Below are 15,994 nucleotides of genomic sequence, written 5' to 3' on the forward strand. Positions count from 1 at the left end.
CGCTGTCGGTAGAAGTAAAGGAACAGAAGATGGCAACCCTGACTCTGATCTGCACTCTTTCAGTAGCTCTGCATGGAAAAGCATAGACATGCGTGACCTGTCTTCTCCACCTAAAATGTCACGAGAGGTTTTTTTCCCTCTCTCCTGGTGGCACCTGCACTAGTGGCATTTAGCACAGCAGAATGAAATATTACCTTCTCCCGTGTCTGATCGTTAAGCTGATCACAGCTGAGAAGAACATTATCTGCCTTATCAGAAATACTCCTGAGTGTTTTTAGCTTCTTCCGATTAACAGTTGCTTTAAAAAAGCATTAATCAGGTTTGTTTGATGTAATATATTTAAAAAAAAACAGCTCACCGGCGGTCACTTATTCATTGGCTGCTGACTGATCATTGTGATTATTGCATATTAATGCCTTTTGCCTGAGGTGGTGTTGCTTCATTGTATTTACAGAATATAAGAAAAATTGTTCACAGTAATATATATGAGGCCTTTGGCTCGGCTATATTTTACTGCTGTTTATCCTTCCCTGGTTATTAATATTGGTGCTGTGCTGGATGTGAGTGTTTCACGAATTCAGTGTGCACCCATTTTCATTTACAAATAGGAGACAGTAGGAGACAGGCATTTATACCACACCTTCTTAGGCTAAGACTTATTTCAGTTGGCATTCTCATCACAGTGACTGTGCTCCATCCTGCGTTAGACAGTCCAACCTCCTCAGTGACGCTGAACAGGAGTCCCTCTCCCGCAGTCTGAAAGCATCTGACCCTCCTTCTGCAAAAACGAAATGACAGTGAGATCAGGGCAGGTTCAGACATCAGCTCTCTGAGCCCACACTGAGCTCAAATCGTCAGGGGAGAAACAATCCCTAGTTCCTAGGGGTCTGTGGTTACACAGACGCTTTTAGAGATAAAGTGTCTTTAGTATTTGCTTCTTTTCCGCAAGTCAAGTAAGAGAAAGAGGGCATTTTTCCCTCAGTTCATCTGTTTCCGACGCGTAGTCCTGGTTTGGTTGCGGGGCTGAGTTCCGTGCATGCGTCGATCGTTTTTTATTTCCCACACACTCCAATGCTGCTGCGTCTCACATGTTGTCGCCCGACAGTGTCCGAAGTGACGAGTGTCGTTAGAATCGGCGGCTGCAGTCACGCCCAGCGGTTTCGTCCAGCACACCTGCACACTCGGCTGGCGAATACTGCACGTGGTCTCTTCCCGGCCTTGACTGTGAAAGAGTTTCTTTCTCCTCCAGGGTGCTAGGATTTCCAGACCCCCACCCCTCGCTTATGGCCTTCCTTTGCTGTTGTTTTTTTTTCTTCCAGGCCTGCAACGAATTCACCACCCACGTGATGAACCTGTTGCGTGAGCAGAGCCGGACACGCCCCATCTCCCCGAAAGAGATCGAGCGCATGGTCAGCATCATCCACCGCAAGTTCAGCTCCATCCAGATGCAGCTGAAGCAGAGCACCTGCGAGGCCGTGATGATCCTGCGCTCCCGGTTCCTTGATGCAAGGCAAGTGTGCAGAGGTGGAAGAGAGCAGCTCGGATGTGATTCGGCTGTACGGGCCCCAGAAGCCGAGTGTACTGCTCAGTAAATCGTAGGGTTTTGTTCTGTCTGGTGCCATGATTTTTGATTAACATGGTTTGGGGTTTCGTGACCTGCACATTTTTGTGTGTCAGGCACAATATGGAGAATTAAATTCCCAATATCCTTTTTTTATTCCGTCCCGCCACTTGTGTGAATTAGCACAGGCAAGGCCCCACGACAATTTTAACAATCACGAGAGCCCAAAAACTGCTGCCTGTGCAAAAATCTCCAGCCTTCTGCACTGTGCCTGGCATTTTGGGTTTGCTTTGTTATTTTTTGCTCTATTTTGAAAGTATTTTGTGAAAAAAAAACCTGAGCCAGAGGGAGTGGCATCGTGTTCAGTCTCTATTGTTCCAATTCTAGATGGCTTCCAGAAGGCTCAGTGTGCCTTACCTAATGAGAGCACATTTAGGTGGACTAATTAATCTTTCATCTTTAAAACCCCCATGCTGTGCACATTTACATGTTTGATGTGTGTGTTACAGGTCAGGGAGGATGATTTGCCATATTTTTTTTATCCCCGTGGCAGTGTTTTGGCTTTTAAAAAAGGCCCTTACTAGATGTTTTGTGCCTAAATGGTTTCTGCTGCCCGGGTAGATATAAGATATACTCCTTTAATTTAAAATGGCTTAAGAATTATAAACAAGAATGCCTCCTGGATGATTTTGTCATAAAAAATAATGTGTCTGTATTTTTTGTTTTTATTTATTCAGTTTTATTTAAATATATTATTTGTTTGGATTAGAGCTCCATTTAAAGACATGCCTCCAAATTTGTGATGTTAGAGCTTCACAACTCCAGTCCTGGAGGGCCAGAAGGTTTCGGGTTTTCTTTCTGTCTGAGCCCTTAAATCAGTAGTCAATTGAACTCAACACTTGCTGAACTGGACAGGTTGGATTCTTTCCTTGCAGCTAAGAAGCTGGAGATTTAAGAGAGACCTCTGAGTCTTACCGGACAACAGCAGTCCTAGAGGACTGGAGTTGGGGGCCCCTGTGGCAGAGATTTGTATGTGTTGATGAGGCAGGTGTGTTATTGGACTGGCTGTGATTTTGTCAGGCCACAGGCTGCCCCTTCCACAAACCAGCGTGTGCTCACACCTGCAGCGTTCTCCTGTTTTCTGTGCGTGCGCTCTCCCCAGGCGGAAGAGGCGGAACTTCAACAAGCAGGCGACGGAGATCCTCAACGAGTACTTCTATTCGCACCTCAGCAACCCATACCCCAGCGAGGAGGCCAAAGAGGAGCTGGCGAAGAAGTGTGCCATCACCGTTTCGCAGGTATCCCACGCCGGCACACCGCCGCCGCCCCTTGTCCTGTTCCCGCAGAAACAATCCGTTAACTGCAAGACGTGTCTGCATGGGTAAATTAAAAAAAAAGGAGGGGATGGATTTTTTACAAATATGCCAAGGGGGGAAAATTTCCAAGTCAAATTGGTTCGTGTTTTCATCCCCAAAAGCAACAAAAAATAATAGCCTTTGTTGTTACAGTCTATTCAGGCTTCAATCCTTGGTTGTGTTTTTTTTTTATACCCAGTCGCCTTTGCTCTCGTGCGTAGGGAGAGCCCCTCCAGCACGGGGCTCGTGCCTCATTAGGGAGAGCGTTACTAACGCCGGGCGCGTGAAATGGACTTTGAGGCCGTGTCGGCTCGCGCATCGTGCTGATCTTGGGGGGCCTGCGCGGCCTCCTTCCCTCTGGCCCTGTGACGTCACGAGACCCCCTTCGTGGAATACGGCCTCGTTCTCGATTTCACACCATCCCCTGTCACTTATATTAAATTCCGACCTGAAGTACAGCTCCGTCTGGTTCATGCGCAGGGCGAGATTAGATTTGTATCGAGTGGAAAGAAAGTTTCTCATTTGGATTCCGTTTCCAAAGGAGGATGTGCTGAAGCCCCGGTAGATTTATTTTGTATTATTATTTCTCTTGGAAAATTAACATCGAGATCAGGATGTAGATCTCAATAATAAATATAAATAAGATTATATTTTGCACAGTGAGTCTCATGGGGTATTAAAAAAAATGAATAAACAGACTATAGTTATTATTCTTTGTCGAGCTTATATATGGTAAAAGCACTTATATATTTCCTAGTGTATTATGTTTGTTACTGTCCCAAATATACCAATAAGGATTCAGCATAAGGATTCTTTTAAGCAGGAGCAACATGTTTCCTTGCATGCGAGTTGTGTTCAGTCTGCCCAGTTTTGTTCGGAAGGCTTATCCGTGTGTAGGCTTCCTAAGATGTGATAAACAACATCCAAGCCTTGCACTGAGTGAGCGTACAGTTTTGCCTCCGCCTCTAAGGAAGACCAGCCTCAGGCGTGTATATTAGGCAGCCCATTGATAAAGGAGAGAGACTGCGCTTCTATCTCCCCGCAGTGCCCTTAAAGACGAGCTCAGCTCACGAGGAACCGGGTACAGATGTTAACCTTGATGTAATTCAGATGCAGCACCCGGGGAGGCTGGGGCACGCGTTATTTTCTATTTAAAAAAATAGGAAAATATTTGGTTTTGTTTTAAATTGATTTAGATTGCAATTTAATAGCCAGCAGTTTTCGCTGGGTGACAGGAGGTCACAGATAGGTCACAGTGAGTGAACCAAAGATTCAAAGGAGCACCAGAACCAAAGACCCGTTGACCTGCTTAACGGCACGCGTGCGTTTCTTTGTTTTTTTTTGTTTCCCCCAATCCGAAGGTGTCAAACTGGTTTGGAAACAAGCGGATCCGGTACAAGAAGAACATCGGTAAATTCCAAGAGGAAGCCAACATGTACGCCGCCAAAACCGCCGTCAGCGCCACCAACGCCTCCGCACACGGGAGCCAAGCGAACTCTCCGTCCACCCCGAACTCGGCAGGTCGGTGCGACCCGCCTCCCGAACCCGGCGCAGCTCTCCTCTTCGGCACCCTGTGGCGGGAGCAGGGCTGAGACAGCTCGCGGTCGCCCTGCACAGCAGTAGTCCAGTCGCACCCACACTGCGTTAACACCGCGGCCTGTTTTGACATCTTCGCTGGTGCGCCGATGTCACTGCTACTTCAGACGAGGAATATTGTAATTATCTCGTCCACGTAGGACAGGAATGCAGGGATAGGTGTTCCTCAGGGATGGAATGTGTGTTTTGGAAGCGTTCCCGTCTAGACAAGAGCAGGAGCACTGCCGGGCACAAGCCACTTCACCGTGGTTGTGCGGAGGCTGCGTATATTGTGTCTTTATTAACACGCTACATGTGGTTCTCGTTAAACCAGTGCGAAGTCATCTGAAGCTGAGAGTGAAGTTTATAAAAGGGGATCACGTTTCACAGCAAAACCTACACCGTTATACACCGACTCTGGAATATGTGTGTGCTTTATGTCTTAATGGCATATTTGTATTAAAAAAAAAAGCCTATAGTGACCAAAGATTAGCTAACCTGGGCCCCATTCCAAAAAGCAAGTCTCTGGCCTTCATTGCTTTACCTCTTAACTAATCAAACCCCCATCCTCTCTGTTCACTAATACTGCCCTTTTCTAACCTTAGCTGAGCTTCCATGATTTAAATTATGCTTTCCCTGCGTCAACGTGCACCTAACTGCAAGGTAAATCTAGTTTTGGCCACTAGGTCGTGAGTCTCTTAGCCTGTTCTGTAGTGGTTTTCCATAAGGCCTTCAGTATGTGATCAAGATGATTACAGGGCACTTGAGTCACGTACAACTTGCTTAGATATTAGACACCTAAAGAAGGCACAACACTCAAAACATTTCTTCATTTTATTTTTCTACCTTAACTTGTTCCTTAATTAAGCATCACTTACTGTTAAAACAAAGTTCAGCCCTTGTAGCCACTGTGTTGCAACAAGAGTTATTTATTCAGTTCAGGTCCTCCTGCTCTAGGCCTGTGCCTCCGACACATGTGGAGCGCTCCACAGCTTTGCTGTGGTTTTCCAGTGTGGGGAAATTATTGCAGGCAAATAGCTGAATCTGTGGAATTAGCACCTAATTACATGAGCGTGTTTACAAAAGTGCTAGCGTGTAAAGAAATATTTTCCGGTTTGTTTGATTACAACCCTGCAAACTAAAGATTGACAGATGGTTGGTAAGGCTGTTTTAGGAGACAGAAACGCCAACTTGTCTTGTAGCCTTCTATGGCATTGTCCCTTACTCCTAAAGTTGTCTAATGAGACACTGGTCTGCCCAGAGATCTTTTCTGTGCTTAACGAGAAGTGAGCCTCCCTCTGAATGGCCTCTGAACATCCTGCCTTGCAGCTGCAGTGTTGACTTTGTGAGCTGCAAGAGGACTAGATCCCATGTGTTCCACTTACCATGGACTTGTCTCCCTACTCTCAGACACTGTCTTTTCAGTCCCTCCCACCCCTTGCCTGCTCCTGACCTTACTCTCCCCCCTTTGCTTTGCTCTGCTCTGCAAAACTCACAGCCGACTAACACCACAAACCATCTGCTTTGCATGGTGGCTACCTGGTCTTGTGGCCAACACAGGGCCGTTCCTCCTTCTCTCTGTGATTCAGGTGCTCACTCTTTCCTTTCAGGTTCTTCTGGTTCTTTTAACATGTCAAATTCCGGAGACTTGTTCATGAACGTGCAGTCACTCAATGGGGACTCTTACCAAGGGGCCCAGGTTGGAGCCAACGTGCAGTCGCAGGTAGGGACCCTCACAGCAAAGCAGGTCTCTCAGAGTTCAAGCTTCCCCTTTCCCTGCCCACACCCACCACCATACACACCCTCTTAATTCCTCCTCTCTTCTGGTTTAGATTTCTACAATAAACAAAGCCTTTCACCAGGAAAGGCCCTTCCAAAATTGCAGTCCTCTTGGGTCCTGGATGATAAACAAGGGAGAATTTCACTTCACATGTAACAGAAGAGGAATGTGGGTTTTAGAAGGCTTGACTGTTTGTTCCAGTTTCTGAATCTGTAAAGCTTTCTTGCAGCTTCTGAGGCAAAGTCTGGCAGCACAATTAAAAGATTTTGGCCAAAAGAATTACAGAATGCAACGTCAGCAGCAGTCGCTGACTGCATCGGCGTTACGGTAAATGTGGTGGATGTTCTGTCTTTTAGGGTGTTTTAAATTGAATTCACTAAACGTTTAGTGTCGTAAGATGACACGGGAGGTTTACTCGCACAATCCCAACTTTTCGTACAAGTTAAGATTGAAAAATCCTTAAAGGAGGAACGTTCCAAGGACTGATTTTTTTACAACTTTTTTTTTTCTTGCTCTCGTCACTCATTTTGACGCTTGTGTGCACTTGGATCTTCCACTTCACCCACAGAGCTGCCTTGAAGGAAGTAAAAGTTCACCCGATTGAAGTGTTTGGGACCCGGCTCACTAACAGCGCTAATAGGAAAATGCAGGAGATACAGTTTGCTCTGTTCATAGCTATTGTACATATAAATACACTCACCCACAGGGACTGATGCTACTGATTGACCGTAAAGGAAATTGGGTTTCTTAGTTTCTGTTTCTGAATTCCACCTTGTGTGATTTCCGTTACAAATAAAGCTATTGAGCTTGTTGACAAAAAAGCTCCAATGATGACATGACATTAGAGTCCATCAGAGTCCCAAAATTATTTAAGGATAAAAGAAGCTCGGAATTCGTTTCCAAATCGGCACGAAACACCCGAATGCCAAGAGTCCCTGTGTAGCCCTTCAGGTTTCCTCTTTCCTCAGTATTCGCTCCAGGAATTTCATTTTCGCAATGTCGGCCAGCAGGGCCCATTGTTAGCTCTCAGCGTATTGTGTTGTTGGCATCTCTGCCGTATGTCTTGTCACCTTTGGAATATAAATGATCACAGACATTTCTGGAACCGGAGCAACACTCGTCCTGCTGCATTGACTGCATTGTGCTGGGCGGTTGGCAACGCCAGGGGCACAGTCTGGGGAAGCACGCTGCTCTCCTTTGTGTTGGGGAAGATATTCTTCCATGTTGCTCTTCAGAAGATGGTAGTTAAATCCCTCCCGACAGCGACGCTTCTCTTGTTGTCTTGTTTATTCTCCCTCCCCTCCCCCGTCAACAAAAAGCTTCAGTTCCAAAAGCTTTGAGTGGTAAAGGGGCTTGCCCCCGGAGGACCCGGAGGTGAAGCAGAAAGGTCTCTTGGGAGCATGGCTTGGTAGGCCCAGTGCTCTCCTGTGTGCTGAGGTCACTGTGACTCTAGAGAGTACTGTAGCATGAGACGCTCACTGTGTGTCCAAGGGTGGGTGCATTCACTGTTCAAACAGCACCGGACGAGCGGTGTCCTCCTCTGAAAAACATCAAGCAGCGCAGAAAATTAGGAGCAGTTGTCTTGCCCGTTGTGGTGAAAAAAAAGATGCATTTCCTAGAGTGAATAAACTCTAAGCCTCTGCATTGGGAGCGTTTTCATTATTTTGTGCCTGCGCTGTAGTAATGTAAAATAAACGACAGTATTATGGTGTACGGAGTGGAATGCGTACGGAACTGTAATTCCATACAGAACATTCCTCGCAGAACATTCCTGGAGCTGGAAGCCGCACAGCCGCTTGTGTCTTCCAGTGACTTAGTTGTCTAATCCGCCATTGACCATCGGTGACCATTTGCAATCACGCTGACCTGTACCGGAAACAAGACCGTGCCGAATCTGGAGGGGAGCATGACCCTGTGTTTGTTTTTGTTTTTTTTCTTCCTGTTTCAGGTGGATACCCTTCGCCATGTTATCAGTCAGACAGGCGGATACAGTGATGGGCTCACAGCAAACCAGATGTACAGTCCGCAGGGCATCAATGTAAGAAAAATAGGCTTGTTTTTTGTTTTGTTCCCTCTACCAATTATTTCAAAGCCATAGGGCTCAGAATGCCACTTAGTAGGACTTGTCTGAGCTTCACGGTCACCTAGTTGATTGCTTCTGTATCGGTCACGCCATCGGCAGCGCGCTGCCCACGAAAAGTGGTGATCGGGCAGGCTTCACGCAGGCAGCTGGCGTCTAAGCCTGTCAAATGCAATCAGTGTAAGCACGGCACCTGCGGCCTCATGCGCTCAGCCGAGAGGAGCTGGGAAACAGGTGACACCTACTGCGACACTAGTTTCAAATGTCACCAAGGACCGGACCGCGACTCTCCGTCCGAGGGCCAATGGCTGGAAACCGCCGGGACGAGCTTCGGGTCCCTCTAAAAATAAATCTGCTAGCCAGTGGAGAGAGAACAAGGGGGAACAGCGTCTTCCACTTGTTTTTTTGGGTACGCTGGCGGCTGTGACTGGCATGAAAATTCACAGCGACAAGCTGTGTCGGAGAGAGGAAAATCGATAAGACAGACACAAGGAAAGCTGAGTGTAGATTTGGGACAGCAATCCAACTGCATTGCTCGGATCACGCGTCTGCCATCTTAATGGCGCTGACAGCAAGCTGGGATAGGAGGACAGTCGCAAACATAGACGTGTTCTTAGCGGATTTTCAGCCTCCTCCACTGGCCGCTTGGTAGCTGTTTTTCTCGCTCTCAGATAGAATAATTTTGAATCCTCCCCCAGTCTTTTAATGAACGTGCTTCTCCAAAGAGCAAGGCTAGCTTTGGCACACTATACAGAACATCAGGATATGCAATTTCTTTGTGTAGACAGTTGCTTTTCTGTATTTCACATTTTTTAAATGATGCTGATTTAAGACATGTTTAAGAAGCGTTCAAATTGGCGTTCTCATGTGCCGACTCAAATGATTGCAATTGAACGGGATTCGTTTTTATTTTTTTTAAAAAACCGCATGGACCAAAAGCACGTCTGTGGAGCAACAATAAAATTAATTATAAACACAGACAGGTCTTTGCAAAAATGTTGAGTCAAAGTCATTCCGACAATATTACAGACGATTTGCTTTTCTGGAAGAAATTTCTGTTTTGTCGGTAACGGCTGAGAGCTTTGCTGCATTTGCTCCACAGAGACAGGGAGACCTCCAGTTCCCATTGACTGAGGTCTCATAATGAAAAGGCATGTTTTTAGTAATTGGGAGCCCCAGTTGGGCATGTTATCCACAGTTGATTCGTGGGCTTGTGAAGGCCAGAGATGCAAACAGTTCAAACATCTGCCCACTGTTCCCAGAGGTCCGTTTCAGGAAGAGAATATCTGAACAAATCCTAAAAATGTTACTGTGCACAATCTGAAGTGCTCAAGACTTCAAACATAAAAACAGCACTGCATTATTTATTTTGGTAATAGTTATTCATATCAGTTTTAAGAAATAAATGTTGGCCACCAAATAGAAAAAATCTTTCTCTTTGATGTCTTTTCATTTTGCTCTGCAAGTTCAGAGAGCACTTTGATGGTCTATGCAGTAATACAATTCCTGGCACAGTATTGTGCACATGTGTAACATTTCAGGCTCTTTACAATGCGACACCATATTGCCTTTATTCTTGTTTTTTTGTAATGCCAAACAGAATATTCATGGCAATGATGAAACTGCTCACATTTAAATGGTTTGGCATGACCTTCATTTGCGTACAACGATTTACAGAGAGAGAGCAAGGTTTTGAGTGTGGCAGAGTGAGTCCTTTTTTGCTAAATTATTCCTTCTCCTTTCAGTTGCTGGTAATGACCAAGCTAACACACAATGCATTTATGTGGTAGACTTTCTTCCTCTATCTTGAAACAGTAATTATGGCTTTGAAATAGATGTAGAGTGTCACTAAAGCTGAAGATTTTGAAAGTTTTTTTGATTACAGACTGCTTCTACCTTAAATAACAGGCTTTGAAATAAGGGGCTGCCAGAGACCATTTTCAGGCTTTTCTGATGGCATGAAAATTGCTATTAATGTCCCAAATGCTCTTTAGCAGGCCTGTCTGAGGGATTTGAAATAGGTTCCACATTTCCCATTATATTCTCATTCCAATCTCGAACATGATAATTTGCGATAATTGATTCTTCCATTGCTTGTCTTTTGAGTTTTGTTTCGGAAGGGACTTGATACATTCTCAATATTGTAATTTGTGTTTGTTGTCTTTCATGTAAATCACCCTGTCAAGATGGCTAAATGCGATATTTAATTCTGCCGTGCTCAGGCTGTGGTTGAAGGTGTAGAATTTGGGATAGGGCTGAGTCCAGTGTTTTAATCTGCAAGGATGGTTGAGTTCAATAGAACAGTATCCAAGACAATGGTAGTCGTTGTCGTTAAAGAAAAAAATATTTTAGAAAATCAATATTATGTTAATTTGGACATGACTGAAAATGCTCTGCATTTTAAAAAGTTGAACAGCAGGTGTTTCATAACAGCTTCAGCAGTGGATTTCTAATAAGAATAAATCACATGATATCCTTTGCCAACCATGGGAATATACAAGGAGAGAACAAAAATGATTTTTTCCCCTGAAAATCACAGCACCCCGCTGCCGTGTCTTAAGAAACGAGTCTCGGCTTTGGCTTTTGCTAATGTGTAGCTGTCTCTGCTTGTTTGACTAGTGCCCATTATGCCCACAGGACACGCACACAAACATTCTTCTGTTTTTGGATTTCTAGTATTGAAAAGGGACCTCCGTTGTGCGCGGAACATGTTCCCAGACTTGGCATTTTGTTGCTCTTCTCTGCAGGCAAACGGAGGCTGGCAGGATGCTACTACCCCCTCATCAGTGACGTCGCCAACAGAAGGACCCGGAAGTGTTCACTCCGATACCTCCAACTGATCTCTTCGCCACGGCTCTCTGCCGGAAGATGGGTTTCTTTACAGCATCCACCAATCAGAGCGGAGGTCAACCAACCAATAACGACATAGGGTTTCCTTCTGCTTGGAGTGCTTTAAAAATTAACACCAATACTGACAGTTCTTTATACCCCTTCTTTTGTCTCTGGGTAGAAAACCTGTATCACCGAAGAACATTCAGAAACCAGTATAGAAATTTCACACGCAAAGAATTGTGTTTGTACAGTTTTCTTAGTGGAGCCAGAGGACCAGGTTACCCTCTTAGTAAAATACCTACAGGCAACCGTTATCTTTAGGTTTATATGCTTTCACACTACCTCTCAGCCAAAAAAAAAAAAAGAAAATAATCATACAAAAAGCTACTTTTTTTCTAAAGCTTTGTTACTACTAGCAGAAAGCACCAGATCACCCTCTGCTGTCCAGTAAGTTAGACTTTAAAGGACACTTTTACTGTATGTCTTCATTCGGTATTTATCTGTGACTGTGTTTTTCCTGAACCGCAAATGCAATGTCAAAGTATTTACCTTTATCACCCCTGAAGTTGGAAATGAATACAATAAAATAGCGTTGCCTTCTTCCGCCTGGTTTAAGGTCGGCACTGCCTGCGTTTGCTAAGGCCGGACTGAAAGTGATAAATATCCACGCGAGTCCTTAGTGACACCAGGAGGACGAGAGATGTAAGAAAATGAAACCGTGCTGCTGGTGACTACTAGATCATACAGTTCGCACCTCTCCAGTGATCGGCTTTTAACGCAGAGGCAGCTGAACACAGGGCATTCTTAGACTTCTGCTCACAGTAAAGAAGTTATCCTGCATATATCATTGTTAGGCAAATATTCTGATTATTGTTCTGAATGTTTGAACCCCCGGGCTTAATAATATAATTCTAAAACAACTATAGTGTAGGTGCAAGGGACATTTCAATTCTTGTTTTTGAATAGCACAAGAGACTTACGTTGTTTTTTTTTTCTCCAAGAGGGAATTAGTTACCGGGAAGCGAAAAGCTGTACTGGAATAGTTCGGCACAGCTCCCCAGTTCAGAAAATGAATTTAATGGGCATTTGGCTGTGCTGCACTACGTGGTTTGATCTGTGTGCTCCTGAAGTCCGACGAGAAGCAGTTTGAAGCACACACGCTTGTTTCTCTTTTCTCTGTCCTTAGTCCTTACTGTGAGGTTTCAGTTCAGCATTGCCTTTTCATTTTCTATCCTGATGTGCTTCTGATTTTGGTGTACTCAGCTGTGGCGGCCTATCAATTACAGTCTGAGAAAGGGATGGAAGTTGTTACCATTCCACTGCATGGCAGAAAACACGGTATTTGGTAATTGGCGTACATTTGCAAAGGTTGCCTTTTTTAAAGGCATATATTCATATACTCTCAGTGTATTCTAAAAGTCCTTAAATTTATTTTCTTTTGCTCTCGAAGCATGTGCAAACTGTTCCCTGTAATGTGACGTCTACAGCAGAACATGTGCTCTTGTTGCCAAGCTATTACTCTAAAGAAAACACTTTGCGTCTTCTTGCAATTGTGCTTTGTTCCCTGTAAAAGGATGGCTTTATCTTCTTACCACATTTCCAACATGGTTTGTCAACACTTTGCCCAGTAATAAGTGCAGACATATATCCATCTGTATGAAAGATCCAATTCAGTCAATTAGTACTTGTTTACAGTTTCAAATCAGTTTGGCTCATATAAACAGTGTTTAATTATAGTCATATGAGTAATGAGAAACCTATCTTCTTCACTTTGTAATTTAGTACATTTTCATATTGTCATCGCACAGTATCCAATTTGAGTTTGTGTGTAGGGGAAAATTACATCTTTGCATAAGAGATCTCACTATAGCCAAATGCTGCTGGTTAACCAAAACACTTATGTAATAAGTACATAAGAATACATTTTTTAAAGTATTCTGACCTGTAAAAAGTCATATTTTTCTTATTTTTTTTATCACAACCTACACAATTAAGGTAATTGAAATGCATTGAACTTGTCTGACTTTTTCATCGTTGTTCAAAATTTGCTTCACTTATACTTTGCGTTTTTTCCTGCTGTTATTTCTGGTGCTACAATCTAACTGCATATCAGGCACACAGTGATAGGTAATTGAAAATAATGTTTTTTTAAAAATGCAATAGAGTACTAATCTCTGTTGGAAATACATTTATGTCTGTCAAGGGTTTCAGTAACTAAGTTTGTTTTTTTCAGCACATTGAATCACATCTAGGCAGAATCTACTTAAATGTGGAAGTCATTAAGCTAATAGGATTTAAGCATTTCTCCAGTAAGTCACAGCTCTGTTTTTAATTCAGGTAATATCAGGGCATGACCACAGAACATAGTGGTCATGAGATTTCTTTACTGAAATTGAACCAGAAAGCACCTGCGTTCTTATTGGTTTATGGGAGGAATCCGAGACTGCAGAATATGACATTAGATACTGCTAACTCCACGCTGCAATAAATCCACCAGGAGTAATCCCTCTCATTTTAGCAAACTAACCCAAAATGTGAAAATATAGTACTTTAATTCTTATTAATTTACGTTTACATATTATCGAGTTTACACAATTTTCTACTGGTTGCCTTCTCTTTCTCAATCTTACATATCGGCCCAGATCACGACTTTGATACCAAAAACTGCAGAAGTTTAAATTCTAGACACCGTCAGCTTTATTAACGCTTGTTTCACGGTTTCTTGCAAATTGTGTCTTGTTATTTGTAGTACTGCTGAACATTTGATGTGAATGTTCTCGTATACTCCAAACCAAAAACGCAGTCAGAACTCAGAAATGTCTGTTAAAAGGAAAGAAGGAAAGGGAGACCCTAATTACACAGAAGTACAGAAATTGTTTGGGTATATTTGTGTGTGTCTTTATGTTGCAGAGAGAGAGCACATTTATTTCTCCTTTTTTATTTGTTACAGCACAGGACTACCTATAATTTGTTTTCTTGTTCTTCATCTGTGAATTAGCTCAAGAATGCTCTATATATCTAGACGTGCACCTGTGTTTCTGTTTTCACTCTTTTGAAAGGGACAGTATCCATTTTGCAAATCCAGTGCAGCTAAAATCTTTATATAAAGATGGGGGGGGATGGGGTAATTCCTTGCACATGAGGGGTTGAATCCAGCAGATTTTCATTGTACATTCTAGAGAATAAACATTAACCTGTTTTTAAAGTGGATACTGTCTTGTGAAGGTGATGTGAAAAGTTAGTTTTAACACTTAGATTCCTTTTAAGATGTAGTTAACGAGACCAAATCCTGTTTAACAATGTCATGCAAAAAAAACAGCAACTCCCGTGAAAAAAACACTAAACTAGTGGCAACTCGGATTGGCTGGAATGGAGTCACAAAAGTACAGCTAAAAATTCCAGGAAACCTTTAGATCGATAAGAGATTTCAATAACGTGTTTAAGAGTAACCTAACTTGCCACTCAATATCCTTAGAACATAATACAAATGTATTCCAAAAACATTCTATGTAGGCCTAGAGTGTAATGTTATGTTACAATGAACTCACGAATTCTAACTTTTAAGCTTTTTTGCTCAGAATAGCCATATTTCAATTATTTAAAACATTGGACTTGATACAGATAGGATGCCAATACGCTTATTTGAGCTGCATTATTAGACATAAGGTTAAACATCTTGTTCCCTGGCGTTCCTTCATGTTTATATCCTGTGTGTTAAGGGATAGTTCGTTGCAGCTAATTATGATATGAAGACGATCTTGTGTTGCTCAGTAGAAGATTAAACTCCCGTTCCCTGCCACACTATTGTGAAACTACAGTATATTTTTATTTTAATTCAGTTTGCATGAGGAGCCTGCTTCAACACAGAGGGCTCTTGGTTATTCCCATTTTTAACTGGACTTTTCACATTGCCTGTCCTCTACCACAGTATAATTAAAAGCTTCATGTAATGATGCTTTTAGTTTTTGCAAAAAAAGAAAAAGAAAAAAGAAAAAAAAGCTGAGCAATTTGTAAAACATCAAATGTTTTCTTTGTTGCATGTCTTTTGTTCTTTAAAAAAAATACTGCAGTGTTTTTTGAATGTTCCTTCTTTTTTATAACGACTTCAGAGTGTGAAATCACTGAGCCCTTCTCTGGCGCAGTTTTAACTTTTAAGATCTCTGCATATGTAAAAAGATATAAAAATGAAAACACAAAACTAGTGTCTTTTTGATTCCAACTTAAAAATCTTGTGTTCTGTGAAAAAAAAAAACTAACAAGGTGTAGGTTTTATGGTCTTTTAATTTGTACTGGTAATGCATATTCCAAATAAATAGTTTCTTTTGTTGCACGCATTGCGTATTGGTGTTTATTGTTGACATAAGTGGCGCTCCCTCCTAATTTTTAGGAATCTTCCTATTGATTCTTTACACAACGTGTTTTACATCACACAGAAGAACAGCTATAGGCCATCAGCCCTTTGAGCCAGTGCCTATACGAGGAGACTCGGGCTTGACCTTGCATGCTTGAGTCATGAGGGGAAAAGCCATCTTAAGCGTGATCAGGTTCTTGCTTAATGGAGATTTTTGAAGCTGCCAATGATAAAGGTGGTTACTGGTATTTATGATTAACAGTTCGCAGAGAGCTGCGTTTTATTTTTGCAAGCGAGGTCGAGATGATTCAATTGAGATAATTGAGCTGGCCAGGGGAGTGCTTTCTTGAAGCTGCCTTGATTGAAAATCACACGTCCACCCATTTTTTTACTACCCACTTTTGAAGAAATCGGAAAACCTCTGAATATGAACGGCTAGGTCCATAGCAGAGAGTGACAC

The 15,994-nt window shown here is 42.9% G+C and overlaps 1 protein-coding gene across 6 annotated transcripts in view; it reads left to right on the forward strand.

Annotated features, from left to right (window-relative positions):
• The window catches only part of pbx1b (pre-B-cell leukemia homeobox 1b), an 84,717-nt gene extending 69,204 nt beyond the window's left edge, over nt 1-15,513 (forward strand). For 2 of the 6 annotated variants that reach the window (XM_069193940.1, XM_069193941.1), the window contains 6 exons: nt 1,320-1,510; nt 2,724-2,859; nt 4,278-4,437; nt 6,102-6,214; nt 8,220-8,309; nt 11,099-15,513. In XM_069193940.1, coding sequence (XP_069050041.1) covers nt 1,320-1,510; nt 2,724-2,859; nt 4,278-4,437; nt 6,102-6,214; nt 8,220-8,309; nt 11,099-11,191 — 783 coding nt within the window. In that variant the 3' untranslated portion in view covers nt 11,192-15,513. The remainder of the gene's footprint in view (nt 1-1,319; nt 1,511-2,723; nt 2,860-4,277; nt 4,438-6,101; nt 6,215-8,219; nt 8,310-11,098) is intronic. The other 4 variants (XM_069193942.1, XM_069193943.1, XM_069193944.1 and 1 more) reach the window with 2 other exon arrangements.
• The last annotated feature ends 481 nt before the right edge of the window (nt 15,514-15,994 follow it).

Source organism: Lepisosteus oculatus, chromosome 9, assembly GCF_040954835.1.
Source record: "Lepisosteus oculatus isolate fLepOcu1 chromosome 9, fLepOcu1.hap2, whole genome shotgun sequence".
Taxonomy (NCBI): Eukaryota; Metazoa; Chordata; class Actinopteri; order Semionotiformes; family Lepisosteidae; genus Lepisosteus; species Lepisosteus oculatus.